Here is a 15,009-nt window from a genome sequence, read left to right on the forward strand (position 1 = left end):
GGGCTAAACTTTTATTCGGTAATAAACGGCGGGTGCCCTGACACTATAAAAAATAAACGAACTAACCAGCGTCACCCGTAACAGTTATACGGTGATCAGTGGTGAAAGGGTTAACTAGGGGGCAATCAAGGGGTTAAAACATTTATTCGGTAGTATATGGGGGTCCCTGTCGCTATAAAACGCTGACGACGAACCTAAATATTTACCTCACTAACTAGCGTCACCAGCGACACTAATACAGCGATCAGAAAAATGATCGCTTAGTGACACTGGTGACAGGGGGTGATCAAGGGGTTAAAACTTTATTAGGGGGGGTTAGGGGGGTATCCTAGACCTAAAGGGGGCCTAACACTCACTGCCCTAACACTGTAACTGTCACAAACTGACACTATGCAGTAATCAGAAAAAAAAAAAAAAAAAAATACTGCTAATGTCAGTTTGTGAATGGGGGGGGGTGATTGGGGGGCGATCGGGGGGGGATCGGGGGTGTAAGGTATGCCTGGCATGTTCTACTGTGTGTGTGTGTGTTTTGTGCACTTACATGTCTTCTCTCCTCGGCGCTGGACGGAAACTGCCAGACCGAGGAGAGATGACATCACATCCTCTGCCTGTGTGAAACTACACACAGGCAGAGGAGGATTCCCATTGGCTGGGAGCGATCGCGAGGGGGGGGCCACGATCGGATGGTCTCCCCCTCGCCTCCCGACTCTCCCAGTCAGATGCCGACCGCCGCTGGCACCGGGGGGGGGGTCCGATCGGACCCCCCGCCCGCGGGAGGCAGATCACGTATATATACGTGATTCTGCCTGCCCGTGCCACTCTGCCGACGTATATCTACGTTAGGCGGTCGGCAAGTGGTTAAAAAACCGCACCAAAAATGAACCTCCCCGTTAAAATGCATTGAAAGCGCAGCAAGAACGCATCAATAATGCTCCCGTGTCACGTTTTTTAATGTGGTTTTTGAGACATGTGATCTATAAAAAATACACCACAGTAAAATTGTGGTAAAATCGCAGAAAAATCATGGTAAAATCACTGCAAAATTGTTTGTGTTTTCTATGCCAATATTTGCACCTTTCTCTTTTTCGGCAAAATGCCAAAAACATGTTTTGGCTGCTGAAATTTCAGTGCATCTCTAATACATGGTCATGTGAGTCTTGCATTCTCCCTCTCTTCCAAATTTGTAAATATTGTTCGTTGGTAGTGTGTTCTCTTATTTTGCTTCCATAACTATAATGCCCCATACACACGGTCGGATTTTCCGATGGAAAATGTCCGATCGGAGCATGTTGTCGGAAATTCCGACCGTGTGTGGGCTCCATCGGACATTTTCCATCGGATTTTCCGACACACAAAGTTGGAGAGCAGGAGATAAAATTTTCCGACAACAAAATCCGTTGTCGGAAATTCCGATCGTGTGTACACAAATCCGACGGACAAAGTGCCACGCATGCTCAGAATAAATAAAGAGATGAAAGCTATTGGCCACTGCCCCGTTTATAGTCCCGACGTACATGTTTTACGTCACCGCGTTTAAAACGATCAGATTTTCCGACAACTTTGTGTGACCGTGTGTATGCAAGACAAGTTTGAGCCAACATCCGTCGGAAAAAATCCTAGGATTTTGTTGTCAGAATGTCCGAACAAAGTCCGACCGTGTGTACGGGGCATAAGGGTGCTTTCACACTGCCCCAATGTGGTTTGGCTGCAGCGTGGGGCGCAGTACAGTGTAACCATGGTTTTTAAGCAGTTTACCTCCAGCTTCCCATAGACTTCTATTATGTCCTGCATTTTGGAGTATTTTCTCAAAGCGAACCAAAAGACCTGCATGATGCATCTTTGGTATGCTTTCAGAAAATGCACCAAAAAGGCAGGATGTGATAGAAGTCTATGGGAAAGCACGGTACACTGCGCCGCACCTGTGCTGTAGCCAAACCGCAGTGGAGCAGTGTGGATGCACCTTAGGGCCTCAAGCATGTCATGGTAGATATGACTATAAGTTGAGCCCCTTTGTCCTCTCTATGTTTTAATATGATATCAACCATTATATTCCCATGATGCAATCTCTTACCTCTACAGATACACCAGACTCTATCAATGTGATTGTTACATAGGCTGATAGAGAAATGTCATCTTCCACTCCTCCCTGGAACATAGAGATTACAACATTAATATTCACAGTATAAACAAATCTGAAAATTCATTAAGGGCTCATGTACACTACAGCTTCTAATCTTAAGTTTAGGAGCGTTTGGCGTTTTTTTTGCCAAAGCTCTTAAACTCAACTCCATAAAAGCCTATGTATCCATGAACACATACTGTAGGCCTTTACAAGAGTTTAGAAGCTGCTGCGGTTAGTGGAGGTTCAACCTCCCTCTCCTGAATGTGGAAGATTTGTGTTCAGGATAGGAAAGTTTTGACCGCTGGCCGCAAAACGCATTGCGGTAAAATTGTGGCGCAATTTTCCTGGGCTTCGCGTTTCCTCGCGGCTGGCAGTCAACCTAGTCTATGTGTACATGAGCCCTAAGGAAAGCAGGCTGGAGATGTAAATCACTGGTCAGTGGAGTCATTAATCAGTAAGTTTTTAAACCCTCCAGCATTTTACAAAAATTGCATATTTCAGTTTTTAGTTCATGCTGGGAAGCTAAACCACATTACAGTTTCTTATATCTCTGGGGAAACTGGTTGATGTGAATGCAGGCTTTAGTTCTAATACCTGTACACCAGTTATGGCCATTACAATACTGGATGAATAAAAATACAAACGCTCTGGGAGTTTATACAGAATTAAGATATGTGGTTCCCTTTTTTCCATGTTCCACATTTGATGTGCAATTACCCCTGTATGGAGACCAAGTTCCTATAAAGGGTCGGGATGCCCTGGGTTTTAACCGCAGAGGATCCTCAAGAATCCATCCTGATTGCCAGTTTAATATACAGCCTGTTTGACTCATAGAACATACGTTATTTTGAGTTCAAACCATCTGGTAAGCTCATATCTGCTTTGGTGGGGGCTTTACTGCACTGATGCTTCCAGTATTATCCATTGCACTTTGATACCTTTGTGGTGAATTTGATCCTTTCTTTTTTCACTACATAATGTGGACTATACAGGATTTTCACAGACTTTTTCATCTACATGGTTTTTTATTTTTCGTTTATTAGGCACATGTCATATGTGATACACCATTGTGGTGAATTGGATTTTCTCTTTCCTCACCATATGCTGTGGACTTTATAGAAATTACATGGTCTTTTTGTACACCTGATTGTTTATTTTTTATTCAGTTTATCAGGCACATGTCATATGTGATATTTATGTGTTCTTTTGTTTAGGTTAATAGTTTTTATGGTCTGTACATTTGGATTGATTTATTGATATTTCATGATTCACCTTACAAGGTTGTTAGTTGATATTTGACAATTTAATCAGTTTAGCGCTACACTTATATATCTTTGCTATCATTACATGGGAGTCTAATACTCTCTGTTGTATTATTTTGAAGAAAGCTACAACAAGAGTTGTGGGAGTATTCTAAACTTTAAGATACCCAAGACAGTAAGACCCCTTTCACAGTGGGGCAGTTTTCAGGCATTTTAGCTCTAGAAAAAGCCTCTGCAAAGCGCCTGAAAACTGCCTCCCCTTCATTCCAGTGTGTCTTTTCACACCGGGGCGGTGCGCTTGCGGACTTTTCTGAAAAGTCATGCAAACAGCATCTTTGGGGCGGGTTGGGAGCGCTGTATTTGGCTCTCCCAAAACGCCCTGCGCATTAGAATGAATGGGCAGTGCTTTGAAAGCGCCGCAAAATGGGAGTTTTTAACCCTTTTTTGGGGTTAAAAGCACCCCGCTAGCGGCTAAAACGGCTCTAAAACAGCTCTAAAGCACTGCTAAAACGTGTGTGTGAAACTTTCAGTGTGGAAGCAGCCGAAAGAAGCCTACCAGACTGCTTAAATAAGTAAAATATTCCTGATCCTAAAATAGACCCTTTAAATATACAGCACCCAACCAAAAATAAAAGCAAAACAAATCTTCCCTCAACCTTTTCCAGGTAACTACAGCTTCCCTAGCTGCAGTGGAGGCTGGTGCTCAATATTTTGATGGCGGATTGGTGGGAGATGGATGGGAATGCGGTGATTTCCCCCCCTCGCGCGCATAGTAGACGGACGGGAATGTGTTGAACCCCCCCAACGCGTGAGATGGATGGGAATGTGGGCCCCCCCACGTGGGAGATGGAAAGGAATGTGGCAGCAATCAGAGGCCACTCTACCTTAGGAAGGAGGCAAATCAGGCAGACATGGATCCAGGCTGCCGCTCCTCGCTCCGGGGCCATTGCTAATCCTCCAGACCGAACAGGAAGTGGGACCTGACTCCTGACAGAGACCCCGATTGGCCGGGAGTCCTAGGACTCCCGGCCAATCAGGTCTCAGGAACTGCTTCCTGATTGGCCAGGAGGAGAATCAGGAAGACTGTGACGGGAGTTCCTGTGGATCCCACAATCCCTTGGGGAGGTTGGGAAACACTTGTTTCAGCTCCCCATGCACCTCCTATGTCAACGTCACCCTGTGTCTCTAATAGGGGCACAGGGTGACCGAGAACCCCACTCTGATCTGTACTAATCGGACTCACTGTACAACCACACTGGAATGTTGTATATTTATATATCTTGTATATTGTCCTATTTTGTTGTGTACTCTTTGCTGGGTCATTTGGGGTGTGGCTGTATTCCACTGCTCTATTGTGTCTGTCTGCCTTGGATATTATGGGATGTGTAAGTGTGTTTGCCTTGAGGAGGAAGGGAGGGGGATTCATCTAACAGTTCTCCCTGCTGATTGGACAGTCTACCCTTCCCAAAATGCAAAGGGGGGGATTGTCCCGAGTATTACCTGTGTTTTCAATAAACAGTTCATGGTGAGCAACCAAACAAGTATTGTCTTGTTTGTGGTTGTCAGCGGTTGGAATATCTGATACCTATACAGCACAGGGGACCGGTATTAGAGCAGGTCCTGCTGGGATAGTATGATTCTATTTGCTGCAAACTGTGGAAGGAAACGATAGCCTGTGAGCAACACCACCAGGGAACAATTCTCCCCTCCATCCAGAAAAAGTACTGGTCGCAGTATGGATTGAGTTAATCAGGCTGGTCTAGGCAGAGATGCGGCTGGATGAGAGCTACAGAGCCTCCTGGTGGCATGTATCCCAAGCATGCCCTTGGATAGCAGATGACAGCCCAATGGAAGGCTTTGGCTATGGTGGCCTGGGACTGTTGTATGTGAAGCTGACAGGGGACCCTAACTTTGGGAGTGATTTGGAGTGGCGTTTGGATGAAATCATGGAATCAGAGAAGAGATACTGAACATCTCGGAAGTGCACTGGGCACTGGAAGATATAGAGTTTTTGGCCATTCAGGAATGGGAGTTGGAGATCGCCAACAGGTGGCTGCTAGACTCTGCTCAGTGCCAGGGCTGGACTCCCTTTGTGTGGGACTCAGGAAGTACCAGCAGACAGCTCTGAAATCCTGGATGAAGTGGCAGCAATGTGGCATAGTAACAGTGTGCTTTGCCCACCTGCCCCTGCAGCTATGGATGCGACGGTCTTATGGCAGATGCAGCAAGTGCTGACTGACCTTGACAAACCTGTTTCTGCACAAGACGAGGTTGGATGGAGGAATGTGCCTGTCCAGCAGCATGCCAAAGAATCAGCAGTGGAAAATCCTGGGATTGCCATCCCCAAAGCTGAAGTGCTGACAACAGGGCAGAGCTCTGCTAATCTCTGCCCAGCACTGATAGCATCTTCTCTGTTTCACGGACAGGAGATGGTGAACCTCTATCCCCAGACACCAGTTGCAGAGACAGGGGATTTGATAGACTTTTTTGCTGAGGAAGAACAACCTTGTGCGCCTCCAGCAGAAGAGCTGGTATCAGGGCCAAACTTCACTGAGCTCTGCCCAGCACCAACAGCAGCATCTGTGGAGTTACAAGAGACTCCTCCAGCTGAAGCGCTGGCCACTGGACAGAGGGTCCAAGACCTCTGCCCTACACCTGCGGCAGTTCCAGGGGCCTATGGTGAGAAGATGACAGTCACTCCCCAAAAGTTAGTCAGAGAGGATGATGTGGGGTCCTCAGCTGAAGTGCTAACAGGGCAGAATGCTACTGGCCTCTGCACACAACTGCAACTTGAGCTGATATTGGTGGATGGAACTGCAGTCTCCACTCACAGCAACCCAGCAGAAGAGCTGACAACAGAGCAGAGTGCTGCTGGCCTCTGCCCTCAACTAACAGAAGAGGGAGCTCCTGTGAAAGTGGAAGGGACTTCGGTCTCCACTAACACAACCCCAGAAAATGGTGCGACACTGAGACAGGAGGATGTCAGCCATGCTTTGCAAGCATTGGGGGATTTTTATCTACCAAAAGTGGATGGGACTTCAGTCTCCATTTGTATACCCCAGGGATGCTGGGCAGTGGGCCCAGATCCCCAACAGCATGGAGGAGTGAGCCTAGTAACCCTGTCTTCTCTCCAGTGGCTGAAAGGACTCAAGGGAGAAGGGCCAGGCTGCACTTCTCCCCAGTGGGTGGGGTATGTTCTCTGAGAGAGGCAGATGTTGGCTGGGTGAGTAATGCTCTTTTTGGGACAATTTATTTGGGGTACTGTGTGGATATTGGCATTGGGGGACTGGAACTACTGACTAACTTCAGAGTCAACCCATCTGGGGTCTCCTCCTCTGTTAGTCTGTGTGATGGGAGGGCCCGTGGAACCCAGAATCCCTTGGGGAGGTTGTGAAACCCTTGTTTCAGCTCCCTATGCACCTCCTATGTCTAAGTCACCCTGTGTCTCTTATAGGAATGAGCAGAACACCCCCTGTTCGGTTTGCACCAGAACATGCGAACAGGTAAAAATTTGTTCGAACACACAAACACCGTTAAAGTCTATGGGACACGAACATGAATAATCAAAAGTGCTAATTTTAAAGGCTTATATGCAAGTTATTGTCATAAAAAGTGTTTGGGGACCTGGATCCTGCCCCAGGGGACATGAATCAATGCAAAAAAAGTTTTAAAAACGACCATTTTTTCGGGAGCAGTGATTTTAATAATGCTTAAAGTAAAACAATAAAAGTGTAATATTCCTTTAAATTTCATACCTGGGGGGTGTCTATAGTATGCCTGTAAAGGGGCGCATGTTTCCCATGTTTAGAACAGTCTGACAGCACAACCACCGGGCAAGGGTTGTGAGGATGAGGCCCTTGTCCCCATCAACATGGGGACAAGGTGCTTTGGGGGGACCCCAAAGCACCCTCCCAATGTTGAGGGCATGTGGCTTGGTACGGTTCAGGAGGGGGGGTGCTCTCTCATCCCCCCTCTTTTCCTGCGGCCTGCCAGGTTGCGGGCTCGGATAAGGGTCTGGTATGGATTTTTGGGGGGACCCCACGCCATTTTTTAAAAAAATTTTGGTGCGGTGTTCCCCTTAAAATCCATACCAGATCTGAAGGGTCTGGTATAGATTTTGAGGGGGACCCAACGCCATTTTTTTTTAAATTTTTGTTCGGGGTTCCCCTGTGGGGAATTCCCATGCCGTTTTTATCAATGACCTTTTATGTATATTGTCGGACCAGCAATTCATTAATAGCCGCGAGTAGTTTTAAATGACTTTTTTTCCTTTGAAATGTCATTTTGCTGTCAGACTGTTCTAAACACGGGAAACATACGCCCCTTTACAGGCATACTATAGACACCCCCGGGTACAAAATTTAAAGGAATATTACACTCTTATTGTTTCACTTTAAGCATTAATAAAATCACTGCTCCCGAAAAAAACTTTTTTTTGCATTGATCCATGTCCCCTGGGGCAGGACCCAGGTCCCCAAACACTTTTTATGACAATACCATGCATATAAGCCTTTAAAATTAGCACTTTTGATTTCTCCCATAGACTTTTAAAGGGTGTTCCGCGGCTTTAAAATTTGCCGCAAGCACCCCAAATTGTTTGCTGTTCGGTGAACTGGCAAACAGCCAATGTTCGAGTCGAACATGAGTTCGACTCAAACTTGAAGCTCATCCCTAGTCTCTTATAGGAGCACAGGGTGAGAACCCCAGTCTGATCTGTACTAATCAGACTCACTGTACAACCACACTACTACAATATATATATATATATATATATATATATATATATATATATATATATAGTCTCATTTTGTTGTGTACTCTTTGCTGTTGTTTGGGGTGTGGTTGTATTCCACTGTTCTATTGTGTGTCTGACTGCCGTGGATATTATGGGATGTGTAAGTATTTTTGCTGTGAGGAGGGAGGGAGGGGGATTCCTTCAACAGCTCTCCCTGCTGATTGGACAGTCTACCCTGCCCGGAATGCAAAGGGAGAGGATTGTCCAGAGTATTACCTGTGTACCTGTGTTTTCAATAAACAGTTAATGGTGAGCAACCAAACAAGTATTGTCTTGTTTGTGGTTGTCAGCGGTTGGAATATCCGATACCTATATTCAATCTGGAAGGAAGCAGCGTATGACGAATGCACTCAAGCGGATTGTGGGAAGTTTTGTTACAAAGACAATAGCAAATATTAATTCGCTATTGTCACACAAGTGGGTGGGCTGGGGGCGCAGTGCTCTGCCCCCTGAGCCCACCTTTTTTTGAAGCCAATTAGAGCCTCATCACGTGCTTCAAAAAAAAAAAAAAACATTGGAATCCAATGCGCCCGGCGCCCCACATGTTGTTTAGGGGGCCGGACCCATGGATGGGGGGGTGGCGCCCGTGCGCCCCCTATGGACGGGCCGCTACTGGCTAGCAGGCGGATCTGCTTCGACAGTCTGTAAAAATCCTGGTACTTCCAGGTATGAGAAAGCAAGTGAGATGCCACCTGTCTCCTCTCAATATAGCCCATGGGGTCTGAGTGGGCAATCAGTGAGGAAAGTAAACAACTAATGGGATTCTATCACATACGACATGTAGTTATTTACTTCCATGTGTTTCTAAAAAAAACTTTACTGTACCTTTAAGCCACTATGAAAGAGTTTTCCCACACTTCTGAAGCACCCACTTTCCTTACGATGCTCTCGTAGCCAGTTGAACGATTCATTCAAGTGTCTTTCATCTATGAAGATGTATGGGCGAGCATTGCTGAAAGATTTCACTACAAAAGCTGTCAGCCTGCAATAAAGTTGAATAATAAATAATGAAATAGAGATAATGTTCTGAATTTTGGCTGTTGTTATAAACTGTGGCTATATAGGCATTTGGGATAAAGCATGTTTAATGATACAATATAACTTTAATGCATACAGTATTTGGTAATCAGTTCTGCTGATGAAACAGATGAATAATTACAATCCAGCACAGCTTTACATTGGGGTTGATTTCTTGAAGTGGGAGAGTACAAATTCTAGTTGAGCTGTGCATGGTTGCCAATCAGCTTCTAACTTCAGCTTGTTCAATTAGGCTTTGACAAAAAAAAAAAACCTGGAAGGTGATTGGTTTCTATGCAGAGCTGCACCAGATTTTTCACCCTCCAATTTTAGTAAATCAACCCCATTGCATCAATAGAGGATTGTTCAAGGTTTGAGGGCTTTTATACTTTATACTGCAACCCTTTAGCAGCCACTTCTTGTCTACATGCATGCACTCCAGCAAAGGATGGCTGCCTGGCATTTCTCAGGGCAGGATCATCAGGTATTATTTTAATGAAAGCTACTGATTTAAAAAAATATTGAAAATGACTTTTGAAATTACATTAACATGATAAATCATAAAGGATTTAATTGTTTATGTGTACATCTAGCTCAATAACAAGCTTCACCTTCTCTTAAGTATCAAAGATTTAGAAAATTTAAATTGGAAACCTTTAGAATCCCCTTCCAGGTAAGACTTAAAGCGGACCTTCAGTCATTTTTTTCAACTTTCCATCTATTAAATCTTCTTCCATTGTTGTTTTAATTTTGGATACTAAAACATGTTTTTTTTCTGCCAGTAAATACCTTATACAGCCCACTTCCTGTTTATTGTCTGGTCATTAGTCTAGGGTTATGACATCATGCACAGCTCTCTCTCTCACTCTCATGAGAGTTCGCCAGGAAGGGAGGGGGATGAGTCATAAGAGGGCCAATGAGAGGTGCAGAGCTGGAGGTGTGCCTCTGTGTAAATCTAGGAAGTGAACAGGCAGGGGCTTCAGCTGCCCACATTTAAAATGTATGCAGCCAGAATCAGTGGAGGGAGATTTTGGCAGCATATTTGGCAAGTACAGAATCACAGTATATATAAAATAAAATGCAAAGTGGTTGGAGGGAAGCTTCAGAATGGCAAAGATGTTTTTATTACAAATTATGTGAGCAGACTGCAGTTCCTCTTTAAGTAGGGTATACATGTTCAGTTTTTTTTTCATTCAAAAAAATGTTCAGATCCCCACATCAACACAAACGATGTGTGATGTAGGGATCTCCTTTGCTGCTCTGTTTGTATTCTGACAAGGGAGATCCTCCCACCTGAATACACAGATCATCGCTCGCAGCCATTGGCTGCAAGAGCTGATCAAATGCTGTTTTCCAGCATGACCATTTGACAGAAGCTGATCGTAAGACTGACTTCTGTTGAACAACAGCAGTACACAAGGACCGAAATTCATTTTCAGTCCATGTATACCCTGCTTTAATGCCAAAAAAAGGCCTTCATGGCTTTGAAGTTCATGTACTTCCATACTTCTAGCTATTGCAGACAGTTTTCTTCCACCACTTACGCTGCACATTTGTTCGAGTAAAGCTTTTTTCAACGTTGTCAAATTTTTGACATTGCTTGTTTTGAGTTTGCATTCAGAAATCCTTCATTATTTGATCCATAATACCACATATTATAAATAATGCATAATAAAGATAATAACTCACCATGTGTTACCCTCTGGATCACTCGATCCAAATGCACTATATGACCCGTCATTGTGTTTGAATATCAGCTCTCTCTGATATCCTATATAAAATAAAGTAATTACATTCAGTACAGCTATTCACTATTTTAGTTTTCATTAGCTATTATGATAAAAGACAAAAAATCAAAGCAAACACACAAAATTAATCATTCTCTGCTATAGAGTGCTGGGGACCTTTTGTAATAACCAACTTTCATCAATACTCTAACACAAACAATGGTCCTCATTCCCCATTCATACAGGGGGCTTGAATAAGAATGTCTGTAAAGCCCAAATCCATTGATCAGGTTCTTCCTGCCGGTTGAAAAAACTAATGTGTAGGTGGTGGCCTAGTATGAGTGAGGTATTGATATTCCTGGATCTGTCACAGAATTAAATCCTCCTTCTCTGGTGCCTATGTGAAGTGAATGTGCTGTACAGATAGACTTTGTTCTGGTCTTGGCTGCTACTTCTCTGATGGTTCCACACAGAATACTCAATGGGTGGCAAAACATTGAGGAGCACCCAGTACAAACATTCATGAAACAAAAATGTCAAACCAAAGTGTTTATTAAACAAAGTTATCAAATAAAGCCAATGTGTTTAGAGGGAAATGCCTCCCCCTTCCTCAGGGCTGAAACTGTAGGTAAGAATGGACTTGAGTTTGGAGGACTTATGCAAGAAAACTGTCAAACCTGGAAATGTTGCAGACACCAATGAACACTTTGATTCAACCTTTTTGTTACATAGTTACATAGTAGGTGAGGTTAAAAAAGACACAAGTCCATCAAGTCTAACCTATGTGTGTGATTATATGTCAGTATTACCTTGTATATCCCTGTATGTTGTGGTCGTTCGGGTGCTTATCTAATAGTTTTTTTAAACTATTGATGCTCCCCACTGAGACCACCGCCTGTGAAACTTCCACTTCCTTACCGCTCTTACCATAAAGAACCCTCTACGTAGTTTAAGGTTGAACCTCTTTTCCTCTAATTTTAATTAGTGGCCACATGTCTTGTTAAACTCCCTTCCGCGAAAAAGTTTTATCCCTATTGTGGGGTCACCAGTACGGTATTTGAAAATTTAAATCATATCCCCTCTCAAGCGTCTCTTCTCCAGAGAGAATAAGTTCAGTGCTCGCAACCTTTCCTCACAACTATGAATGGGCTGAACACCCCCTGGTTCAGTTCGCATCCAGAACATGTGAACAGACTGAAAGTTTACGTGAACATTCGAACACCGTTAAAGTCTATGGGACTCGAACGTGAGAAATTAAAACTGCGAATTTTAAAGGCTAATATGCAAGTTATAGTCCTAAAAAGGGTTTGGGGACCTGTGTCCTGCCCCAGGGGACATGTATCAATGGAAAAAGGTTTAAAAACGGACATTTTTTTCAGGAGCAGTGATTTTAATGATGCTTAAAGTGAAAAAATAAAAGTGAAATATTCCTTTAAATATCATACCTGGGGGATGTCTATAGTATGCCTGTAAAGTGGCGCATGTTTTTCATGCTTAGAACAGTCCCTGCACAAAATGACATTTCTAAAGGCATAAAAGTCATTTAAAACTGCTTGCGGCTGTAATGTAATGTCGGGTACCGGCAATATGGATGAAAATCAGTGAGACAAACGGCATGGGTACCCCCCCAGCCCATTACCAGGCCCTTTGGGTCTTGTATGGATATTAGGGGAACCCCTCACCAAAATTAAAAAAAGGAATGGTGTGGGGCCCCCAGGCCCTATATACTCTGAACAGCAGTATACAGGCAGTGCAAACAAGACAGGGACTGTAGGTTTGTTGTTCAGTAAAATCTGTTTGTAATTTTGAACTGGTACATTTTTAAAGTGTAGCTCCTGCCAAAAAATCTATTTTTAAGCATTTTGGAAAACATAGGGAAGGGTTATCACCGCTGTAATGTTTGTTTTGCTGTCTGTGCACCTCTTCAGAAGATTTCACCTCACTTTCTGTCCCAATGACAAATGTTTTTTGACAATTTGGGGTTTTTAGTGAAACAAGGATTGGTGATAAAGCATCAGTGGAGAGGAGACACGTTTTTCCCATATTAACTCTTACAGGAGAGAATTTCCCTTCCTAGAGGTAGATTTAATCTCACTTCCTGTTGTCTCCTTCCATTTGCAAGTAGGAGTCATTTGTAAATTGGATGTTTGAAAGTAGGGGTCTGCCCTACATACTCTGCAGAAATTGGGGCCTGAGGTGTTGGTGTTGCCACAACACTGTAAGCCCTCACAGTTACTCTTGGTGGGTGCTGGAATGGGCCCTGCTGTGAAATATTAGATCAAGAATTGTAATTACATGCACCTGTTGAACAGGGGCAGAAAAATTGGGCCTTTGGTGGTGGGGGTGTTGCCACAACACTGTAAGCCCTCACAGTTACTCTTGGTGGGCGCAGGAATGGGCCCTGCTGTGAAATATTAGATCAAGAATTGTAATTACATATCCCTGTTGAACAGGGATGGAAAAATTGGGCCTTAGGCACTGGTGCCACAACACTGCAACCCCTCACAGATGCTACAGTTGGAGCACAGGAATGAGCCCTGCTGCAAAGTATTGCATCAAAAATTGTAATTATACTCCCCTGTTAAACAGGGGCTGAAAATTTGAGCCTTGGGCACTGGTGCTGGTGCCACAAAACTGCAACCCCTCACAGATACTCTAGTTGGAGCGCAGGAATGAGGCATGTTGATGGTTGGGAGCGAACTTCTTCGGCGGTGCAGAAGCTGGGGCAGGGAAATTTGCCTGGTACAATCTGATGTCGGTGTACCGATAGCAGATTGCCCGCAAGTACTTGGCTGTGACACACCTAATTCTACATCTTCATTCCTCTCAGTGCAGGCTTCAGAGAGGACTGAAGGTATAGTGGGGTTGGAGATCCCAGCTGATGAGGAGCAAGGAGAGGTCCGCTTTGTTCTTTGGTGTGGGTCTTTTAGGTACGCTTGCCAACGAACTGCATGGCAAGTCGACATATGTCTGGTCAAGCATGTGGTGCCCAAGCGGGTAATGTTTTGGCCACGCGAGATACGCTTGAGATATATGTTGCAAATAGCAGCGGTGGGATCTGATGCACTCGTCTCAAAAAAGGCCCACACCAAAAGAATTGTGTAATAACGCGCAGAGACAGCAGCACCCTGCACATGCGGAGCTCTGCGGTGTGATGCAGTCAGTGTGCTGCCCTTAAGCTGACCCCTGGAGAGCATCCTGCCTCGTTGGTGATGTGCCTCCTCCTCCTCCTCCTCTCATATCAGGCACCCACGTGGAGTCAGTGACCTCATCATCCCCTCCCTCCTCATCACTGGAGCAAAGCTGGCAGTATGCTGCAGCTGGGGGAAGATGACTGCCAGATTGCTGTCCTTCTTGGGCACCCCCCACTCTGGGCTCACGTTACTGCCTTCCTCTAGCTGGGTACCATGATCAGAGCCTTCAAAACCCTGGGCATCCTCCTGAAGCATGCACCCACTTTGGTCAAACAGTTCGGGGAACTCCTCAGGGGGAGCTGGTGGGGCTAGGGAAGGAGTGACTGATGCCATTGAGCTGAGGGAGAGGCTGCATTGGCAGCTGCTTTGCCAGACAAAGTACCCTAAACTTGGATGAGGGAGGATGAGGAAGATGAGGACAACTTGGTCATCCACTCTACCAAGTCTTCCGCATGTTGCGGCTCCACACGGCCAGCTGCCGAAAAAAAGGACAAGCGTGTCCCACGGTCACGTGCTGATGAGAATGCACCGTCTCCACGACCAGCACTGTTGCCTCTAGACACAAATAGAAAAACATGAGGAGAGCCCAAAGAGATTCTTCAAGGAGGACAGACCGGTGAAATGCTAAATATCATTTATTGATTATCCAAAATACATATAGTAGACACATAAATAATGAAATACTACACCCATCTCCAACACATAATTAAAATGAGACTATACGTCTAGATGAGACACAGGTGGCCACCATAACTAAATCACACCTTTCACATCCCTCTCACACACATAGGCAAATATTTAGCCGATCCTAGGATCGGGTCTAGGGATAGAGTCCTTTGAACCTTCTCATTCAATGGATAAAACTTGAAAAGTTACTTTTCATGAAAAAAAT

The 15,009-nt window shown here is 44.6% G+C and overlaps 1 protein-coding gene across 3 annotated transcripts in view; it reads right to left on the reverse strand.

The window, feature by feature from the left end:
• The window catches only part of LOC141105649 (alpha-2-macroglobulin-like protein 1), a 583,128-nt gene that overhangs the window by 308,713 nt on the left and 259,406 nt on the right, over positions 1-15,009 (reverse strand). For all 3 annotated transcript variants that reach the window (XM_073595625.1, XM_073595627.1, XM_073595626.1), the window contains exons 25-27: positions 10,886-10,967; positions 9,005-9,161; positions 2,072-2,146 (exon numbers count right to left, since the gene is read on the reverse strand). In XM_073595625.1, coding sequence (XP_073451726.1) covers positions 2,072-2,146; positions 9,005-9,161; positions 10,886-10,967 — 314 coding nt within the window. The remainder of the gene's footprint in view (positions 1-2,071; positions 2,147-9,004; positions 9,162-10,885; positions 10,968-15,009) is intronic.

This window comes from Aquarana catesbeiana, linkage group LG08, assembly GCF_042186555.1.
Source record: "Aquarana catesbeiana isolate 2022-GZ linkage group LG08, ASM4218655v1, whole genome shotgun sequence".
In the NCBI taxonomy this organism is placed as follows: domain Eukaryota; kingdom Metazoa; phylum Chordata; class Amphibia; order Anura; family Ranidae; genus Aquarana; species Aquarana catesbeiana.